Raw genomic sequence first — 17,075 nt, 5'->3', positions numbered from 1 at the left:
ATGTTTTAGATTTGTACCAATTCCAATTTTTCCTGTTTTAGTAGCCAACGTATATAGGATGTATCTTATCATCTGTACAAAACTTTATCATTTTTTTGGCATTCAGAGAATATATCCTTCTTTAGCGTCTTAAAAGACTAACTGATATATATGTTTCAGAAGACAGTTATTTTTGATAAGCCTCTGTCCCCATCTTCACTGAATATGCTATCTAGTCTAAAGCACTGGCTTTATTTATTTATTTTTGAAGCCACTCAATGTAAATTCCTCTGCTCCTCTGAAATGCCAGCCATTCAAGTATTGATAGCTTGGCCCCAGGGTTCTACAAATGGATCATTAGAACTAATTGAGAGGTTTCAGTAAGGGGTCCCAGCCCCTTCATAACATTTCCATGACTGAAAAATGATCCTACACTCTGGTTAAGATGCCAAGCTTGCAGCTTTGGAAGTGAAGGTGTAGGGAGACAGACGTTTCAGCCAGCTCAACCTCAAATCTGCCTTTCTCTTTCTCATCAATGGGCATGATTCCAAGTCTGTTCACTCTCAGAGTCACTCTCCTCTGAGCCTATTCCAATAGGTCTATAGCCCTTTTTGAACTGTGATACCCAGAGCTGAATGTGCAAATTAGAATGTAACTGCAAGAGAGATAAAAACACCAAGTCTAGGGACTGACACGTGGTACTTAAAACATAACAATTTATTTCATTTCTCTTCTTGTCTTTCTGGATAAATGAGTTTCTAAAGATGCAGTAACCCTTTTAAGGATGTCACCATTGACTCATTCAACTCATTCGAGGAAACTAAAGTCTTTCACATTGGCTGCCACTAAGCCAGTTTTCCCTTTGTGCAGTTTTTCTTTATTATCTATATACAGGACCTCCCATTTTATCTTTGTTAAATATTACCTAGTAAGATTAGAAACACTGACCTGCCCTGTTAAAACCCTTATCCTTCACCCTACAGTTATGTGTTGCTTATAAACTGATAGGCTAAGGACAGAGTTTTGTGGCATTCAGAAGATACGAAACACCCAACTAGCTTGCTTCTATTAACCAATACTCTTTGGGTCATCCAGTTAATAAACCACTTAACTATCTTTCTGTTCTAGCAGCATTTCTTCTGCTAAAATCTTATGAGAATCCTTGTCAAAGGAACTGTCAAAAACCATTTCCAGTTCATCTGTGCCTGCCACATCTTCATCCATTAACCATCACAACTGTCAAAAACACACAAGATCCTAGTGACCACTGCTTCCTTTTCCAGATGTTCATAGGCCATTCCTAACTATTTGTAAGTCCCCAGAAGTCCCCAGCTATATCACACTCCCATTTCTTTGCTCCTGTTACTTGCCTTCCTTTCCTGCTTCTTTCACGACTCCCCTCAAAAGCTGTTTCATCTGGGACACAAAGTACATGCACTGACATTGCCTTGTACACTAAGGAAGGGATTCTAGCACATAGCATGGCCGAATTGCCTAATGAAGAACTAAATGTTGATTGAGAATCATAAAGAAAAGTCAAGTTCTTAAGTCAGAGAAAGGGATGGTGTCAGTTCTAGGAAAGTATGGATAGTATTGAAAATGCATTCTTTAAATTCATTTATTCAAAATACATATATTTAGTGGTAATCTTCCGTTATATTACAGAAGAGCTTTTTGCTGTGATTTTCCATTAGGGAAGAGTCATTGGTGGAGATTTTCCAGCAGATCAGGGGTCAGAGGCCTAACAAAGTGCTGCCAGATTACAAAACTCTGTTCTTGTGTCCTCAAGAGGCTTTGAGGAATAAGGAAGATTCTGGAGGCAGAGGCTTCTGCCTCAAAGCAGCCAGTCCCATTACCTAAAGGAAGCACTCTATAGATGGCACAATGGATCCTAATAAATCAGGGATGTCTCAGGTGATGTCTATAAACTTCAGCCAATGAAATATGGTAGCAATATCAAAGGACCCCATGAAAATAATGATGCATGGTTCAAAGTGTGCAAAGGATGTAAATTGTGCTATAAAAATATAAAACATCAAGAGCCTCTATAGGAAGCATCCTAAATGCCCATTGACAGACGAATGGATAAAGAAGATGTGGTACATATATACAATGGAATATTACTCAGCCATAAAATGGAACGAAACTGAGTTATTTGCAGTGAGGTGGATGGACCTAGAATCTGTCATACAGAGTGAAGTAAGTCAGAAAGGGAAAAACAAATATCGTATATTAACGCATATATGGGCAATCTAGAAAAATGGTACAGATGAACCGGTTTGCAAGGCAGAAATAGAGACACAGATGTAGAGAACAAACGTATGGACACCAAGGGGGGAAAGCTGGCCGGGGGGTGGGGTGGGGATGAATTGGGGATTGGGATTGACATATATACACTAATATGTATAAAATAGATAACTCATAAAAACCTGCTGTATAAAAAAAAGTAGATTAAACCAAGGATGTGAAAAATCTGTACATTGAAACTACAAAACATTGATAAAATAAACTGAAGAAGACCCAAAAAAAAGAGCCTCTGTAAATGGAACACATTCTACCCAGGAATAGCAGAGTCCAGGCACTCAGACCTAGGGCAATGTATTTTTAATAATAAAATTATGCTTGTAACATACTGCCTTTGTATAACTTCCTGGATCCTTTAAGACAGAAGCCATCCAAAAATTTATTCAGCTCAGATTCTTATACAAAGAACTGAGCTTTTCCACAACAATGAACTGCAGACCCTAACTGGAGACTGTGCTCAGCTATTGGGGAAGGCTATGAGTATTCGCTTTGAGACCACTTCTATCCATAGCATGATATATGACTGTAGGTAGGGTAGGAACACACATCTCTGATGATGCTCTATCATTTTTTCCTTGATCTTTCTGTTTCCTATAGATTTCCTAAATCTTGCCAGAGTGGGTGAAGGAATTCCAATCCCTGTATAAGAGCCGATTCCTTATAAAACGAAAAGGGACCTCAGGAGAAATGTTTGCTAGCTAATGACTTAAGAATCTTTGCTGAAGGGCAGGTCAGATAAGTTGTACTAATGACACTGCCATACAGTTTCCACAGGACACCCACCGATTGCGATCTAACTGACCTCCTTTTAAAAAGAGAGAGGACATTGCAGCACTATTTACAATAGCCAGGACATGGAAGCAACCTAAGTGTCCATTGACAGATGAATGGATAAAGAAGATGTGGCACATATATACAATGGAATATTACTCAGCCATGAAAAGAAACAAAATTGAGTTATTTGTAGTGAGGTGGATGGACCTAGAGTCTGTCTAACAGAGTGAAGTAAGTCAGAAAAAGAAAAACAAATACTGTATGCTAACACATATATAAGGAATCTGAAAAAAAAAATGGTTCTGATGAACCTAGGGGCAGGACAGAAATAAAGATGCAGACGTAGAGAATGGACTTGAGGACACAGGGAGGGGGAAGGGTAAGCTGGGACGAAGTGAGAGTAGCATTGACATGTATACACTACCAAATGTAAAATAGCTAGCTAGTGGGAAGCAGTTGCATGGCACAGGGAGATCAGCTCGGTGCTTTGTGACCACCTAGATGGGTGGGATAGGGAGGGTGGGAGGGAGACGCAAGAGGGAGGGGATATGGGGATATATGTATAGGTATAGCTGATTCACTTTGTTGTACAACAGAAACTAACACAACATTGTAAAGCAATTATACTCCAATAAAGATGTTAAAAATAAATACATACATACATACATACATACAAAGGGAGAGTCATCTCCTAAAAAAAAAAAAAAAAAAAGGAAGAGAGATAGAGCAACATCATGGGAAAGATAGAAGGGTTGGAATCCAGTAAACCGAATTCAGATCCTAACTCTGCTACTTGCATCCATGTGACTCTCAGCAGATTTCCTAGCCTGTCTGAGCGACCATTCACTCATCTGCAAAATGAAGAAATTAATATTCCTAAACAGGGTTCAATTGGTGCCAAATTATTTTAGTCCCCTTACGCTTCATTATTATCAAGACGACGGACTGATCGGATGTTAGACAGTCCTTTCAAACTCCCTGTCCTCTTTCTCTTCAGTACGAAAGTGAGAATGAAAATCAGAATGACTCAAATGTAATTATTCTAATACTGCGTATCCTAATATTTTGTTCTGCTTCATTGAGAGAGCACTTGAGCATAATTTAAGATTTCTGTAAGTCATCAATCTATCATCATATATGGGGAAATACCTGTGCATAAAGAAAGCAAAATTTATTCGTGCTGGTTGAATAGCAGAGCCATATGCAGACACAGCTTTTAATGCTAACCACGTGGTTAAGGGTTTAGGAAACAATGGAGACTGAAATTATAATCCCTCCTTTAAAGTGCATTGATTATAAGCAAGTGGATAACTAGGAGTTATATGCAGGCTACCTGTGGTTCATCAGAGCTTTTGTTTCAAAGACTGGTGATCAAATTAAGCAACGGAAATCATCTATAGATAGATGAAGTTCCAACTTTGAATTGAGTCAGACAGGACCATAGCTTAGTCCTCATTTTTATTTTTAAAGAAATGTGTAACAATTTTTAGAGTTTCTTCTTTTTTTTTTAACATCTTTATTGGAGTATAATTGCTTTACAATGGTGTGTTAGTTTCTGCTGTATAACAAAGTGAATCAGCTATACATACACATATATCCCCATATCTCCTCCCTCTTGCGTCTCCCTCCCACCCTCCCTATCCCACCCCTCTAGGTGGTCGCAAAGCACTGAGCCGATCTCCTTGTGCTATGCGGCTGCTTCCCACTAGCTATCTATTTTACATTTGGTAGTATAAATAGCAAAATCCACTTCCCTTTCTGAACAAGCCCTAATATTAATAACAAGATGTATATCTTAAATGAAGGTCATTTGATCAATAAGCTCAAATTCAAATCGTAAATATTGTTTTAAAGGATAAAGGGTAAAAGTAAAGTCATTGGTGGAAAGATTTAAAAAATAAAAGCAGAATAAGAAGATGCAAACACCTTTTCTCAGATAATGTGCTTAGTTACTGTTCCTTTCTCCCTCATCTCATAGCTACACCCTTGCCGGTCCTGACACCATTGAGTGCCTGGCCAATGGCAAGTGGAGCAGAAGTGACCAGCAGTGTCTGGCTGTCTCCTGTGACGAGCCCCCCAGTGTGGAACATGCCTCTCCAGAGACTGCCCATCGGTTATTTGGAGACATTGCATTCTACTATTGTTCAGACGGTTACAGCCTGGCAGACAACTCGCAGCTCCTCTGCAATGCCCAGGGCAAGTGGGTTCCCCCCGAAGGTCAGGCCATGCCCCGTTGTATAGCTCATTTTTGTGAAAAACCCCCTGCTGTTTCCTACAGCATCTTGGAATCTGTGAGCAAAGCAAGATTTGCCGCAGGCTCAGTTGTGAGCTTCAAATGCACGGAGGGTTTCGTGCTGAACACCTCAGCAAAGATTGAATGTCTGAGAGGTGGGCAGTGGAGTCCTTCCCCCATGTCCATCCAGTGCATCCCCGTGCGCTGCGGAGAGCCACCCCGCATCATGAACGGCTATGCGATTGGATCAAACTACAGTTTCGGAGCCGTGGTGGCTTATAGCTGCAGCAGGGGCTTCTACATTAAAGGGGAGAAGAAGAGCGCCTGCGAAGCCACGGGACAGTGGAGTAGCCCCATACCCACATGCCACCCTGTATCTTGCAATGAACCACCAAAGGTTGAGAATGGCTTTCTGGAGGTAAGAGACTGATTCACAAGCGTCCATGGCTTTCATCGTTTACAGGGCCAGCCCATTGTGGCTTATTCAGAAGCAGGGACATGAACAGACTAATAGGTGAATAACAGAAGCCACTAAGTCTATTGGTGGTAAATATTGGAGAGAATTTGATAGAGGTCATGAATCCTTTTAATCTATAGCTTTCTACCTTCTACTAGCATATAAGCACTTGAAACACTTTATAGCAATATCTTAGCCCAGCTATGAAGTTAGAATAAAATAGTTTTAAGAGATACTATTTTGATTTACAAAAAGTTATTCCAAGATGGATGTATTGTTTATAGAAATCAAGGTCTAAATGGAACCTAGAGAAATCTGTTATCATTTCTTATTTTTAGACAAAAGATGGGGGTAAACCATCCATTCACCATAAGGTGGTTTTTGCAGTTTTCTTTTAGGGAACCTAAAGGTAATTTCATCAGGACAAAGGGTTTTGTCAGATCCACACATATCCTCCTTTCTCGTTACTATGTGTCTTCTCATTAAATCTATCAAGAAAACAGGAATAACAATCTATTCCCCCAAATCAAGGGTCATTTTAAAGACAGTATTCTAATTAAACACTTTTTTAAAACCCACGCATACACAGTGCCTTTACTCCTTTATATTCTAAAACAACAGTGAATGCCTTTTATTTAAGACTTTTGCTCAGATGTATTAGCTTTCCATTGGAAGAAGGTGTCTAGTATATGTAAGGAGGCTTTCTTCATTTATTCATTTAACAAATATTTCTGAAGCTCCTACTAGGTGCCAGGTAAGCACTGGAGATCTAGTATTTAATAACACGGATTAGGTCTGTGATGGCAGGGCGTTTACATGCATGTGGGGTACCCAAGAAATAGATAAATAAACAAAACAAATAATCATGTCCAAATACCAAGAAGTTCACTGCACCACGGAAGCTAGACGTACCATTAACAAAAGAACCATTGCAATCTTTTTAAAGTTTTCAGAAGTAATTCATCTTTGTACTGCCTAAAAATGACCTCTTACTATGTTATTCACTTATATATTTGAATGTTGAGAGTATGAATATTAAATTTTTTGTTTAAAAGATAAAATATTACTTTTTATTTTCCACCCTTATCTTATGGCAGCAATTTTTTAAAGTTATCTTAAGAATGAACACAAGACTCTGACAGTAGGTCCATATCCATAAAAAAATTTGTTTTTCTTATTATCTAAGCGTAAACAAATGTATGTTTGTGTATGTTTCCTTTTCTGTGAGTAAAACAACAAACTATAGCACTGCTTTGGTCAGTGAGATTTTTTTAATTTACCAAGTAATTTATAATTTTTGGTATTGCTCCATCAACTCATCAATCGATTTAGAGACTATTGATCTTTACTTATTATGGGCTTACCACTGTGGCCAACATTTCTGCTGTAGGGATTACCTAATTTGACCTTCTGCCATCCTTTTTGTTTATTTAAATTAAAAAAATAGAGTGGACCTATTGGAAAAATACAAGTCTTCATTTGCTTATGTCTTAATTGATCCATTTTAACATAGGCATTTTAGTTTAGTTCTTCTTTACTGTGATTTGCTGTATTTTGTCAGTTATATTACGTGTTATACAAATTGTACTTCATTGCTTTCTCCCTGTTATCCAGCATACAACTGGCAGGACCTTTGAGAGTGAAGTGAGATACCGGTGTAACCCAGGCTATAAGTCGGTCGGAAGTCCTGTGTTTGTCTGCCAAGCCAATCGCCACTGGCACAGTGAATCGCCTCTGTCGTGCATCCCTCTCAACTGTGGAAAACCTCCCCCGATCCAGAATGGCTACAGGAAAGGAGAAAATTTTGAAGTAGGGTCCAAGGTTCAGTTTTTCTGCAATGAGGGTTATGAGCTTATTGGCGATCATTCTTGGACATGCCTGAAATCTGGCAAATGGAATAAGAAGCCAAACCAAAAGTGTGTGCCCGCCAAGTGCCCAGAGCCACCTCTCTTGGAGAACCAACTGGTTTTGAAGGAGTTGCCCACCGAGGTGGGAGTGGTGACATTTTCCTGTAAAGAAGGGAACGCTCTCCAGGGCCCCTCTGTCCTGAAATGCTTGCCATCCCAGCAGTGGAATGATTCTTTTCCTGTGTGTAAGATGGTTCTTTGCCTCCCGCCTCCGCTGATCTCCTTTGGGGTCCCTGCTCCTTCTCCTGCTCTTCATTTTGGAAGTACTGTCAAGTATTCTTGTGTGGATGGGTTTTTCTTAAGAGGAGATCCTACCACCTTCTGCCAGGCTGATGGTACCTGGAGGTCTCCACTGCCAGAATGTGTGCCAGTAGAATGCCCCCAACCTGAGGAAATCCTCAATGGTATCATTGACGTGCAAGGTCTTGCCTATCTGAGCACAGCTCTCTATACCTGCAAGCCAGGCTTTGAGTTGGTGGGCAATTCTACCACTCTTTGTGGGGAAAATGGTCACTGGCTTGGAAGAAAACCAACCTGTAAACCCATTGAGTGCCCAAAGCCCAAGGAGATCTCGAATGGCAAATTCTCTTACACAAACCTACACTATGGGCAGACCATCACCTACTCTTGTGACCGGGGCTTCAGGCTCAAAGGTCCCAAAGCCTTGACTTGTTTAGAGACAGGTGATTGGGATGTGGATGTCCCATCTTGCAGTGCCATCCACTGTGATCCCCCACATCCCATTGAAAACGGTTTCGTAGAAGGTGCAGATTACAGCTATGGTGCCATGATCATCTACAGCTGCTTCCCTGGGTTCCAGGTAGCTGGTCACGCCATGCAGACCTGTGAAGAGTCGGGATGGTCAAGCTCCATCCCAACGTGTGTACTCATAGACTGCGGTCTCCCCCCTCACATTGATTTTGGAGACTGTACTAAGGTCAGCGATGGTCAGGAATATTTTAACCAAGAAGAAGACATGATGGAAGTTCCATATCTGACTCCTCACCCGCCTCATCATCTGGGAACAGTGGCTAAAACCTGGGGAAACACAAAGGGATCTCCTGCTACACATTCAGCAAAATTCCGATACAATACCCTGGTTTCATACACCTGTAATCCAGGATATGAACTCTTGGGGAACCCTGTGCTGATCTGCCAGGAGGATGGAACTTGGAATGGCAGTGCGCCATCATGCATTTCAGTTGAATGTGACCTGCCTGTTGCTCCTGAAAACGGCTTTTTGCATTTTACAGACACTACCATGGGCAGTGCCATACAGTATAGCTGCAAACCTGGGCACACTCTGGTGGGCTCCGACGTAAGACTTTGTCTACAGAATAGAGAATGGAGTGGTACTTCCCCACGCTGTGAGGCCATCTCATGCCCCAAACCAAATCTAGTTATGAATGGCTCCATCAAAGGAAGCAACTACACATTCCTGAGCATATTGTACTATGAGTGTAATCCTGGGTATGTGTTGAATGGCACTGACAGGAGAACGTGTCAAGAAAATAAAAATTGGGATAGGAATGAGCCAATCTGTATTCCTGTGAACTGCGGTTCACCTCCAGTCTCAGCAAATGGCCAGGTAAAGGGAGAGGAGTATACATTCCAAAAAGAGGTTGAGTACACTTGCGATGAAGGGTTCTTGCTGGAGGGGGCCAGCAGTCGTGTTTGTCTTGCTGATGGAAGTTGGAGTGGGACGACTCCCATCTGTGTGCCTGTCAGGTGTGCCCCCCCGCTACAGGTGGCAAATGGGGTGATGGATGGCCTAGACTATGGCTTCGGGAAGAAAGTGGTGTTCCATTGTCAAGACGGCTACGTGTTGCACGGTGCCCCCAAACTCATCTGTCAGTCAGATGGTAACTGGGATGCCCAGGTTCCTCTCTGTAAACCAGTCAACTGTGGCCCTCCTGAAGATCTTGCCCATGGCTTCCCTAATGGCTTTTCCTTTTATCATGGGGGGCATATACAGTATCAGTGCTTTCCCGGTTATAAGCTCCATGGAAGTCCTTCAAGAAAGTGTCTCTCCAATAGTTCCTGGAGTGGCAGCCCACCTTCCTGCCTGCCTTGCACGTGTTCCCCACCAGTCATTCAAAATGGAGCAGTCAACGGGACAGATTTTGCTTGCGGACAGGCAGCTCGGATTCAGTGCTTCAAAGGCTTCCAGCTCCTGGGACTTTCTGAAATCACCTGCGAAGCCAATGGCCAATGGAGCTCTGGCTTCCCACGCTGTGAACACACTTCTTGCGGTTCTCCCCCAACGATACCAAATGCATTCACCAGTGAGAGTGGCTCTTTGGAGGAAAATGTGATAACTTACAACTGCAGATCTGGGTATGTCATCCGAGGCAGTTCAGATCTGATTTGTACAGAGAAAGGGACGTGGAGCCAGCCTTATCCTGTCTGCGAGCCCCTGTCCTGTGGACCCCCACCACCTGTCTCCAGTGCAGTGGCAACTGGAGAGGTACACACCTATGGAAGTAAAGTGAAACTCAGGTAAGACCATGGCTCTAGAGTCTCCAAGGGGCACCGGCAGGAGGGTTGTAAAATGAAAAGTGATAGGTCAAAAATTTAGCTAACTGGGAAGAAAACACCCTCTCTGGACTGCAGTCCAAAAACTGAAGCTTTTAACACTTGGCTTTATTCTCTCCACAATTATGCAGAAATCCATTGACTTCGTCTAGAGTTTCTTGAACTGTTAGATATTTTCATAATAAAAATGAATTTAATAATGATATTATCCAGAACAAAGGTAAATCATGTCAACAACATTTAAAGCAACTTTAGACTTGGCTAATCCTTAATGTGGATAACTAAGGATTCATCTGGTTGTCATTGTTTTCTTGGTGTTTTTTCAAGGCAGCTCCATCCCCCTGACATTTGAGTTATTTTTAATACATCACATAAAATGTCTACTAAGCTTTATAACAGCTTCTTGAATCCAAGAATAAGTCACCAACTATATTGCACTCCCTTTAAGGCACTCATTTTTACTTTCCCATTGCAGGTGTCTAGAAGGTTATATGATGGATACAGAGATAGACACATTCACCTGTCAGAAAGATGGTCGTTGGTTCCCTGAGAGAATCTCTTGCAGTCCTAAAAAATGTCCTTTGCCAGCAAGCATAACACACATACTTGTTCATGGGGATGATTTCAGTGTGAATAAGCAAGTTTCTGTGTCATGTGCAAAAGGGTATACCTATGAGGGAGTTAATATATCAACATGTAAGGTAAGATTCTCTGTCTTAATTAGAACATGTAGGGTATAACTCATTTATATATATTATACTATGTGTGTGTGTGTGTGGATATATATGTAAGTGTATATTATACTATATATATGTGTGTGTGTATATAGATATATGTATATGTAAGTGTGTGGATATAGATATACATATACATATATCCACACAGGCAGTATCTTGCTGTCCTGAAAAGAGAAAATGTCTCGTTTCCAATCATGTCAAAGAATTTGAGAAGTTTTTTGGTAGAAATATAATAAAATATATCTTTCTTTCCAATGGTCCCATTTTAAAAAATAAAGTGCCAAGGGCAGGTGAAAAGTCCCAAAGGTAAATAAAATGTTAAAATATCTATAACAAGAGATTCATGACAAATCAACTATGTGTATGGTCTACACATAGACTCTCTATGTGTAGAAATGAGGCCTAATTGTTACCAAATATGTTTCCAGGTTTAGTAGAAGAGCAAAGGTAGCAGAAACAAAAATTGGAGTCAAATTCTGCCTCTGCTTACTACTTGTGTCACTTTAATAAAGCTACTTAGAATTGCCAAGCTCCTATCAGTGTGGTATTAGTGTAAAATTCGGTAGAAGGGGAAATGAATGGACTGGAAGAAATAAGTCAAAAGTAGATCCTGATAAAGGAATCATCACAAGTCAGTGAAGAAAGGAATCATTCATAAACAAATCATTCTGATACAATGAAGTAACCACTAGGGAAAAAATTAATATATACCAAAATAAACTCCAGATGTATCAAAAGAAAACAATACTATGTAGCTTTTAAAAGTTAATAGTAATACCCAGAATATCATTTGTGCAAAAAATATATTTATTGAAGCATTATTTACAGTATTGAAAAATTAGATACAATGTATATTTCTGACATTAGGGGAATGGTTAATTATGAGGCAGTCATATATATATCTATAATTATTTCTGGCTCATCTGTAGAATAAAGGGCTTAGCCTCAAGTCTTGTTTTAGACTGCTATTCAACTCATATGCTATTTCCTCAAAGAAAACAAAACAACATTAGCAAGAGAATAACAGTCTTCAAGGGAAGCATCTGTGTACGCCTCACTATACCTGAAAAGAAGGCTGGAAAATGTTAATTCTAACTGTGCTGGTGAGGAAATAAAGTAAATGTATGTGTGTCTTTTTTTTTTCTGTAACTATGTGACTTGCTCACAATATACGATAGAATGTTTTCAAGTATTCATGTTGGGAAGGGAGAAAAAGGAAACCATCTTTTTAAACTTTGGATCGTATGCCTGAAAGTTGCTGTTTCTCATCAACTTCAGATTAAAACGCAGAATTATGTAAAATATAAGGGTGTGTTACTACAAGTCATGGAATATTGGTATCTATCATCCAGTCCTCATGCATCATAATGAAAACATACTTCTTGGTGTTCTTGATTTTTTAAAGGATCCTATTAGGAAGAAAATGCTTGTTTTGTGAGTTTCAGAAATGTCTAAAATTGTTTAGTGATGACTGTTAAAGCCATCTGATAATTAATGTGTGTTTTTTAAGGCCAAAGATAATAAGTGGCAGAAGTAAGACCAAGTTCTAGGTCCTCTGACTATCATTTGGGGATTATTCTGTTATACAACCAATATTTGCAGACTTCTTCATTCATGGGTACTAATTTCTAAATGTAACTTACAACTTGTTATTTAGATTGATGGCACCTGGGAGCCACCATTTTCTGATGAATCCTGCAGTCCAGTTTCTTGTGGGAAACCTGAAAGTCCAGAACATGGGTTTGTGTTTGGCAGTGAATACAGCTTTGAAAGCATGATTATTTATGACTGTGAAACTGGTTATGAATTAGAGGTAAGCGAACAAATTGCTTAACTAGCATTAATTTGTTTTTCCAATATACTTAGGAATATTTTTAGTGTTACGCCATTTTGTTTCACCGATTTGGGTCCTAAAAGACTTTTCTATACTTTGTTGCCTTATATTTTAGCACTCTCTGAGAAATATTTAAAGTGACTTACAATTTTAAAAAGCAAAGTAAGTCTCAAATTAAAGAATCAAAGCCATGAAAAAAAGAGGAACTTTGTATACCAGCCACAAGACTTTAGTTGGTCATTTAAACCTGTGTTTTCGCCTCCTGTTAATTGTATTCTGCACAGTCCCTCTGTCACTGTGGGGAGGCAACCATAAGGATTTAGTTATACAAAGCTAGGGTTTCCTCAAGCAATGGGCCCAAATACCTTGGAGGGTTTTTGATTGAGATGCCAGGTTCCCACCAGGCAGCTATGGCCTGAAAAAATCCCCAGAGTAGTTCTAACCAAATACCACGATAGGCCTCAAGACCACGCTTGCCTGGTTTGTAATGTTAAAATCCCATCAGCAGCACCTATTTACTTTGGTGTGAATGCTGCAGTCAATTTTGCTAAAAGCATGATCACATTATCAAACTTGAACTTTAAGAGGCCTGTTTTATATTACATAATGTTGTCCTTTGGTTTTTCGGGAAACTTCTTTCCTGTTTTGCTGTTATAATGGTATTAAATGTAGGTTTTGCAGACGTATGCATTGCCAGTGATTTGTTAAATGTGTATAGCATGTTCCATTTTTTTTCTACTGACCATAGAACCAGAGAACTATCATAAGATAGGTCCATGAAAGCTGGAACTAGGCTTAGGTGGATCTTGTTTTATTTCCTCAAAAGATTTTTTTTTTTTAAAAAGGTGGGGGTAAAGAAGGATGATAATGTAATGGTTATTGCAATTGAAGAGTTTTTCTGTTTTTGAAACTCAGTTGCTCTTCATGTGAGAGTACTAATCTTGCAATTTGTTAAGAAGAAAAGTGGTGTAAAATCTAAACAAATATATAGCAAACTGATGGGTCATTAAACTTGAGGAAGTAGATAATTTACCTTAAAAATTTTGGAAATATCCCAATGTTAACCACAAAATTGAGAGAGATGCTATAACAATTGTTCTTTTTCCAAGCTACATGTTTGAATCACCTGAGAAAGTTTTTATAAATATTAATGTCCAGTTACTTACAGAAATAACCAAGTCCAGGTCTGGAACATGAAATGTAAAAGATTAGCCTAGAAAAGCTTATCATATGAGTTAGGAGGGAACCTATCAAAGGCGACATGTTAAAAAAAACACCTCAGGAGCCAATTGGATGAGGCTTCCACAGGCCAAGATGAGACCATTTTAGCATCAATAAGGGTAATAACTTTAATGGACTGAAACACATCAAATACGTCATGAATGACAGTAGACTCACAACGATACTAGAAGAAAATTAGTTGGTAACTTTTAGGGGATGCCCATGAGCAAATTCATTACTTTGAAAACACAACGAAAGGGGGAAAAGTATCTTTTCAATGCTAACTGGATGACTAAGTAACCAAACAGTAGATGAAATCAGTCAATAATGATAGAATTTAAATCTCAGAATTTGCAGCTCTTATGAATTAATGGATTTAGGTTATCATCATCATGGCTACTGATGTCAGAAAATAAAATAGAGGCACCCAGACATTATAATGCCTCTGGATGGAAAAACACACCATTAGGGAAAAGTCTTACCAAAAAAAGAACTGTTGAATTTGAATTTTTGCATTTTTAACAAGTGCCCCAGATACCAAAGGTCAATGGCTGGAAAAGTGGTTAAGAATAGGGACTTGGTCCCAGCAGACTTCTGTTAGAGGCTCTCTGCTCTTGCTGGATGAAAGATGTTGGGGAACTGACTGAACCTCTCTGAGCCTCTGTTTCATCCCATCTGTAGTAGAAAGGCCATAACCACCTTTGCAAAGTTACTGCAAGGACTGGAGGTAAAAGAAAGTGGCAAGCACCACCCTTTATGCATTGACTGAGTTCAGTAGAGGGTAGTTATTATCATTACTCCTAGTATGCATATTATTACCAAAATCAGACAAAGCAATTAAGACAGCTAATGTAAATCATGTTAAAATTTTCTAATATGTAAATAAATTATCATTTTTATGTAAGGTAAACAACTTCTTTGAGCCATCTAAATCTCAAAAATTTTACTACACATTCAGTCTTCTCGAAATAAAAATCACTACAGGCAACTGAGGAATAAATCAAAGTAACTCAAAAATGGGATAGTCATGTTCTAAAATCACTGGTAGTGAGCAATAAAGTGGTTTCTATGATTCTAAAACTTACTATAACTATCTAACTTAATTGTTGATTAAGCAGATACGTTATGTCAAAAATAGTAACTTGATGCTAATCTGGATCTAAAACTCCAGATAAAAAACAAAACAAAAACAAAAACAAGGTAAGTAAAGGGATAGAGAGAGAAAAAGAAAGAAGGAAAAGCATGATAAAATTTGCAACTTACTAAGGAGGGAACCAACAGACGGTGTTTGATTTTTTTTTTTTTTACAGCAATAGTTACAGAAAATAGAGTTGAGTTCTTATTGGAACAAAAATTGACATAATTGAAACAGAATATTTTGTGAATTATTGGAAGAAAAAGGAAAATATCTTAGTGGGAAAAATGCTAACCTATTGACTAAAATTAGCTACTTGAGTGTAGTCCACTCTGGAAGTACCCAGATAGGGAGCTGGCTTTGATGGCTTAGTCACATACTTCCTCAAAAGTAATAAAAAATAATTCACAAACTAGAATAGTATATTTTCCTGTGCATACATAAGTATATAAACACAAAGAAAGTACAGCAAATGTTAACAGGGTTTATCTCTGAATGAAGAATCCTGGAAAACTTTGTACTTTTCTTTCATGTTTTCCAACCTTTCTGTAGTCAAAACATATTATTTTTTCAATAAGAAGAAAATAATGAATATATATTTTTTAAAAATTTAATTTTATTGGTTCAATTATTTTCTTGGAAAGTCAGGAGAGTATCCTTCCATCAAAGTCAATGGAATTTTTATATGTAAAGATCTGTCAGTAATTAAACTGATAGCTCAAAGAAAATACCTTTGAATAGAAGATTAAGGATAAAAGACATCAGTCAATCAGATAAAAACCAAAGTAGAGGTGATTGCTCCTTTTCAGACATTTTGCTAATTTAGAGCACAGCTTCAAGAGAATATGTATCCAAAGAGCTCTGAGGACTGAAAAGCCATGAGACAAAATCCATGTGCTAAGGTTCATATACTTGACTTAGAGTCAAGCTCCTTAATACATTACTTGGAACCTAATCTTTTTTTTTTTTTAACATATAATGTTAGAGAATTTTATTTATCTAATTATTCCATAGTAAATTAGGAGTTTAAAACATGGGAAAAGGTTATCATTAGGAACACTGATGATTACAGTAAAAAATAAACAACAAAAAAAGAGGAAGCAAGGACGCATAAAAATTATATCCAGAAATAAAAACCCAGTAATCTTAGCCTAGCTCAGCCTATAATGACTCTGGGGGGGGGGGCAAACAGCCTGTATAGCCCCCAAGGGCTATGAGATATTGGAAAATATACCAAAAGTGCATTGAGAATAACAACTATAAATATATTTTTAAGTAAATTACATTATTTTTACTCTATTTCTGAAGGCAGGGAAATAAATTTTAGAAAGATTTTTACTCAAAATATATAAAATTTTACTTGCTCGGGCCCTTAATGGGGTAAGTTTATCTTTAATGGATACATTACATTGTCAAAAAGTCAATCCTGATAGCAATAAGTTATCTTGACATGTTTCATGTCCAAGGGTATAAATAAACTAATTCACCTTCTTTGCTGTACCTCTCAGATATTAAAAAATAAATTTAATTCAAAATATTTTTAAGTATCCTAAGCAAATATACCTCGCTGACATTTCAGACACATTCTTCATCAGTCTTTGCTATTGGTTATTAGTTATCATTTAAACAAAAAGTGAAACAAAGTCTGTACCTTAATTACACTCATCAGCCAGAATATGTATTTTGAGGTAATTTGATGAAAACATTTTTGAAAGTTTAAACCTACCTCTTAAACTATATTTATTTAATGAATTTATTTAGCATTCCAGTGCCAAGAGTTTCAACTTCACATCTGAGATGACTTTGCATTCCCTTAGTTTTTCATTATAGAGGTACCATCTTGTCAATGACCTGTTTTCATTGATTCACAGGGGAACAGGGAACGGGTCTGTCAGGAGAACGGACAGTGGAGTGGAGGGGTGGCAACGTGCAAAAGTAAGTCAAATGACACTTAGTCCC

The 17,075-nt window shown here is 38.4% G+C and overlaps 1 protein-coding gene across 1 annotated transcript in view; it reads left to right on the top strand.

Moving 5' to 3' along the window:
• Nucleotides 1-17,075, top strand: part of SVEP1 (sushi, von Willebrand factor type A, EGF and pentraxin domain containing 1) — a 183,779-nt gene that overhangs the window by 142,661 nt on the left and 24,043 nt on the right. The window contains exons 37-41 of the mRNA XM_036856266.1: nucleotides 5,036-5,708; nucleotides 7,362-10,153; nucleotides 10,665-10,890; nucleotides 12,584-12,739; nucleotides 16,988-17,051. Of these exons, the coding sequence (XP_036712161.1) occupies nucleotides 5,036-5,708; nucleotides 7,362-10,153; nucleotides 10,665-10,890; nucleotides 12,584-12,739; nucleotides 16,988-17,051 (3,911 nt within the window). The remainder of the gene's footprint in view (nucleotides 1-5,035; nucleotides 5,709-7,361; nucleotides 10,154-10,664; nucleotides 10,891-12,583; nucleotides 12,740-16,987; nucleotides 17,052-17,075) is intronic.

This window comes from Balaenoptera musculus, chromosome 6 (genome assembly GCF_009873245.2).
Source record: "Balaenoptera musculus isolate JJ_BM4_2016_0621 chromosome 6, mBalMus1.pri.v3, whole genome shotgun sequence".
Classification (NCBI taxonomy): Eukaryota; Metazoa; Chordata; class Mammalia; order Artiodactyla; family Balaenopteridae; genus Balaenoptera; species Balaenoptera musculus.
The sequence above is the reverse complement of the archived record's forward strand: the minus strand, read 5'-3'. Positions and strand labels throughout refer to the sequence as shown.